General features: G+C 39.8%; 1 protein-coding gene across 1 annotated transcript in view; it reads right to left on the bottom strand.

Annotated features, from left to right (window-relative positions):
- The window catches only part of LOC122245953 (gastric triacylglycerol lipase), a 30,646-nt gene that overhangs the window by 8,089 nt on the left and 17,557 nt on the right, over positions 1-5,000 (bottom strand). The window contains exons 3-7 of the mRNA XM_043004133.2: positions 4,417-4,535; positions 3,774-3,976; positions 2,816-2,930; positions 786-1,029; positions 4-156 (exon numbers count right to left, since the gene is read on the bottom strand). Of these exons, the coding sequence (XP_042860067.2) occupies positions 4-156; positions 786-1,029; positions 2,816-2,930; positions 3,774-3,976; positions 4,417-4,535 (834 nt within the window). The remainder of the gene's footprint in view (positions 1-3; positions 157-785; positions 1,030-2,815; positions 2,931-3,773; positions 3,977-4,416; positions 4,536-5,000) is intronic.

The raw sequence follows: 5,000 nt of genomic DNA, 5'->3' as shown, positions 1-5,000 counted from the left end.
TACCTGATCCGCTCTATCGGGGTCGAAGCCAGTGATCATAAACTGCAGGTTTTCGCAAATGGCCTGATTGCTGCACACGCGATAAGGATCCCAAAGGGAGGTCAGCAGGCGGTTGGTCATCAATTCCTCATCGTTCCCGAAGAGACGTAGCATGAACTGCCATGGAGGGAAGGAAAGAGGAAGGGGGGGAAGGAGGGAGGGGGGGGGAGTGGGAGAGGAAGGGGGGGAAGGAGGGAGGGGTGGTTAGAAATTATCGCTGATATATCATTGCTAAATATGTATCTCTTCTTTTATCTTTTTATCTATCTATCTATATATTTATCTGTTTATTTTTTTATCTATTGATCTGTCTATCTATCCATCTATCTATATATACTATATATATATATATCCATCTATCTATCTATTTATATATATCCATCTATTTATCTATTTATCTATCCATCTATTTATTTATCTATCTATCTATCCGTTTATCTATCTATCTATTTACCTATCTATCTGTATATCTACCTATCTATCTATATTTACCTATCTATCTGTATATCTACCTATATATCTGTATATTTACCTATATTTACCTACCTATATATCTATCTATCTATATACCTACATGTTAAACCCTACCTATATATCTGTATATTTACCTATCTATCTATCTATCTATCTATCTATCTATCTATCTATCTATCTATCTACATGTCACACCCACACCTACACCCACACCCACCCACCCACACCCACACCCACTCAAAAAAACAAAAACAAAAACACCATTCCCTCACATGGAGCTCGCTGACGATGGGCGCCAGGTACTTGATGGGCGAGGTAATACTCCTGACGGTGGCGACAGGGGCGAGAGCCACCATGGACCGGATTCGGCTCTGGTACTCCGGCCGCGAACTCATGAGGGCGAAGAAGACGGTGGTGCCCATGGAGTGCCCGATGTAGTGCAGTTTCTCGGCGCTGGTCTGGTTGGCCACGTAGTCTAGCATGGAAGGGAGGTCGTAGCGCGCCATTTCGTCGTAGCTGTGAGATGGGGTTGGGTGGAGAGGGAGAGGGGGGAGAGAGGGGAAAGGGAGTGGTTAGTATGTGGGGTTGGGGGGGGGAGAGTACTGGGGGTGGGGGGAGGGGGTGGGGTGGGTGGGGGGATAAGAGTACTGGGGGGGGGGGTAATGTGGGAGGTTTCAGCGGAGAAAAGGGGGATATATATATATATACACACGCGCGCACACATACGTATATGCACACACACACACACACACACACACACGCACACACACACACACACATCCATACAGACACACACGCATCCACACATCCACACACACAAACACGTGTGTGTGGATGGGTCGGTGGGTATTTGCGGGTACATGAATGTCTGTAAACGCAAAACTAGAAAATAACACCATGTCTAGGAAACTAAACGGAAAGACACCCGAAAGGGAATGGAAATTTTTTAACACTCACATATCAAAGTACGATTTTTTTTTCTCTTCGATACTAAAAAGGGTTGATGATAACAGCGCCTACCTTGCCTTTGAATATGATTAGATTTGTGATAAAACAGATACACATTTTCGATAGTTGGTACTGAGTTTCATAAATCATAATAACAAAAGATGAAACATCGAGCTTATTAAAAAAATAAAAATTAAAAAAAAAAATGTAAACATGAATTTCGTAAATATTCACTGAATTTGTTGTAAGTGTTGAAATATTACAATTAACCTAAATCACCAATCGTCATTATCACTTTATTAAAACAATAATCATACTTATAAGCGATATAACTAATGCCATCAACATCACTATCATATCTAAAAGCAATATGTTAATCATCACTATAAGCAGCATTGTCACTATCATTGTAGTACTCGTCAAAAACATATGATTATCGGCATGTCATTATCACCATCTGTATAGGCATCTTTACCATTAGTGTTAATATCAGTACAGTTGTCTCTGATTGGTCTAGAATTATTTTCATTATAATCTGTGTCGTCATTATTACTGTAATTCTTGTTGTCAACACTTTCTCTCTCTCTCTCGCTCGCTCGCTCTCGATCACTCTTTCTCTTTCTCTTTCTCTTTCTCTTTCTTTTTCTCTCTCTCTTTCTCTTTCTCTCTCTCTCTCTCTCTCTCTCTCTCTCTCTCTCTCTCTCTCTCTCTCTCTCTCTATCTATCTATCTATCTCTTTCTCTCTTTCTCTTTCTCTCTCTCTTTCTCTCTCTCTTTCTCTCTCTCTCTCTTTCTTTTCTCTCTTTCTCTTTCTCTTTCTATTTCTATTCTCTCTCTCTCTCTCTCTCTCTCTCTCTCTCTCTCTCTCTCTCTCTCTCTCTCTCTCTCTCTCTCTCTCTCTCTCTCTCTCTCTCCTCTCTCTCTCTCTCTCCTCTCTCCCTCTCTCTCTCTCCCCTCTCTCCCTCCCTCCCTCACCCTCATCCTCCCTCCCCTCCCCTCCCCCCTCCCTCCCCCTCACCCCCTCCCTCCCTCACCCTTAACCTCCACCCTCTCCCCCCTCTCCCTCCCTCCTCACCCTCACCCTCACCTCCCCCCTCCCCCGTCACCACCCTCCCCCTCCCCTCCTACACCCTCACCCCCTTCCCTCCCCACCCCTCCCTCCCTCCCTCCCCCTCCCTCCTACACCCTCCCCCTCACTCCTACACCCTCCCTCCTACACCCTCCTTCCTACACCTTCCCCCTCACCCTCACCCTAACCCCCTCCCTCCCCCTAACCCTCCCTCCTACACCCTCACCCTCACATCCCCTCCCTCCCTCCCGCCTCCCCCTCACCCTCTCTCAAAATCAAACTCACCTGAACCTCCAAAATTCGGGGTCATTGTGGGTCATGGAGGCGTGACCTCGCGAGTATATGTTCCCCCGGAAGTTACCCATCCACACGTCATACCCAGCGTTGGAGAGGAGATAGGCTGGGGGGTGAAAAAGTAGCACATGACTGGGGGGTGAAAAGTAGCACATGACCTGATAATCCACGCCAGGGTGTTTGGGATATTGATTGACCTTAAACGAAGGGTCATACTGTGATGGTGTTTTTTTTTTTTTTTATCTATCTCTTTTGGTGTACTGGGTTATTGTTTTTGTTATATTGGTAGGTAGATATATATGTATGTATGTATATATATATAGATAGATAGATAGAGATAAATATATATATATATACATATATATACATATATATGTATATATATAGATATATAGATAGATAGATAGATAGATGGATAAATATATATATATATATATATATATATATATATATATATATATATATATATATACATATACATACATATATATATATATATATATGTATATATATATATATATATATATATATATATATATATATATATATATATATATATATATATATATATATATTATGTGTTTGTGTGTGTGTGTCTGTGTGTGTGTGTGTGTGTGTGTGTGTGTGTGTGTGTGTGTGTGTGTGTGTGTGTGTAGATATACAAACACATATAGAGAAGAGGAACAATGCAAATATACAATAGAAATACACAGAAAATTATGATAACAATACGGTCCAAAAGGATAATAGAATTACTGTGTAACAAAGCAAGATCAGTGCCAATGAACATATTTAGAAACAATAAATAGATTAATTAATATGCCAAAATAAATAAGAAAAAAAACATAAACGAAAATGAATAATACTAATAAAGACGTTCAAGTTTACATTAATACTAATATACTTTCATAAATCAGACATTTAACTAAATTCCTTCTTGTCAACAAACCTAAACTGTCTTCCTCAGTATTAGTGTTCCAATTATCCGAAGATCCCATGAGGCCATGTTGAAGAAACACCACATTTCCTGCTCCTGGAAACGTGTGCGCATGTCCGCCTTCATTTGCCGTTTCTTTCCCGCCATTTTCCGCGCTTCTCGCACTTCCTTCGTCTCTCTTTGGGGTCTCCGGAGGGGAATTATCACTTTCTGGACTGTTTTTTCGGAAGGAGAGAAGTGTTATTGTGAATAATTTTTATTTATTTAGATTTTTTTCTTCACTTTTCCTTACAGGAAATGAGATCCGGTATATTGCGTTGTTCATATATCGAGTGATAACTAGTTGACAAATGATAAGATATATATATTGCCAAGTAATGCATATCTGATCAGATATATAGATGTAATTTGCATCTGTAAGAAATCATTTAAATCCTCATAGTTCCGCATACAAAACAATACTAAAGGGATAATCTTTATTAATATTACATAGCTATAGTATGCTTGTATACATGCATGAATATACATACTCCTATATGCGTTCATTCCCGTGCATATCCACGAAAGTTGATAAACACTCATACGAATCTGCATTCAGACATGCGTATACACCCACGTTACCCATAAATGCGTTTGATATTAACTTCCCACCCACCTCGAACTCCGCGTAGGGTTGGCGTAAGGGGGAATATGATGTAAGGTTAGAATATATCCATCTTCAGTCTCCACGTGGTGTTCTTCTACCATGTACCCGGCTAATCGACATAGGTCAGCCTGAAACATAGGGTGGGTGTGGTTAGAATTATATGGATATATATATAGATAATGGTGTAGTGGTGGTGGTGGTGGTGGTGATGATGATGAGGGTGGTGGTGGTGGTGATGATGAGGATGATGGTGATTGTGGTGATGATGGTGGTGATGAGGATGGTGGTGGTGATGATGATGGTGATGATAATGATGATGATGGTGGTGATGATTATTGTAACAATAATGACAATGATATTAATAATAGTAATATTGACGATAATGATAATCACAGAATCATGATAACGATAACAAAGAAAATAAAATAGTAATAATGAAAATCATGATAATAACAAATAGGATAAAAACGAGGATAATAATTAAAAAACAATCAGTGACCATATATCTAAGTTAACTTCATTGTCTGGGTAAATATCAATGTGAAATATTTTTGAAAATATATCCGGGAAAAGTACATATATACTTATACATA

Source organism: Penaeus japonicus, unplaced genomic scaffold (assembly GCF_977035675.1).
Source record: "Penaeus japonicus unplaced genomic scaffold, GWHDUDI00000001_assembly GWHDUDI00000012, whole genome shotgun sequence".
Lineage (NCBI taxonomy): Eukaryota > Metazoa > Arthropoda > Malacostraca > Decapoda > Penaeidae > Penaeus > Penaeus japonicus.
This window is presented reverse-complemented; position numbering and strand designations above follow the sequence as displayed.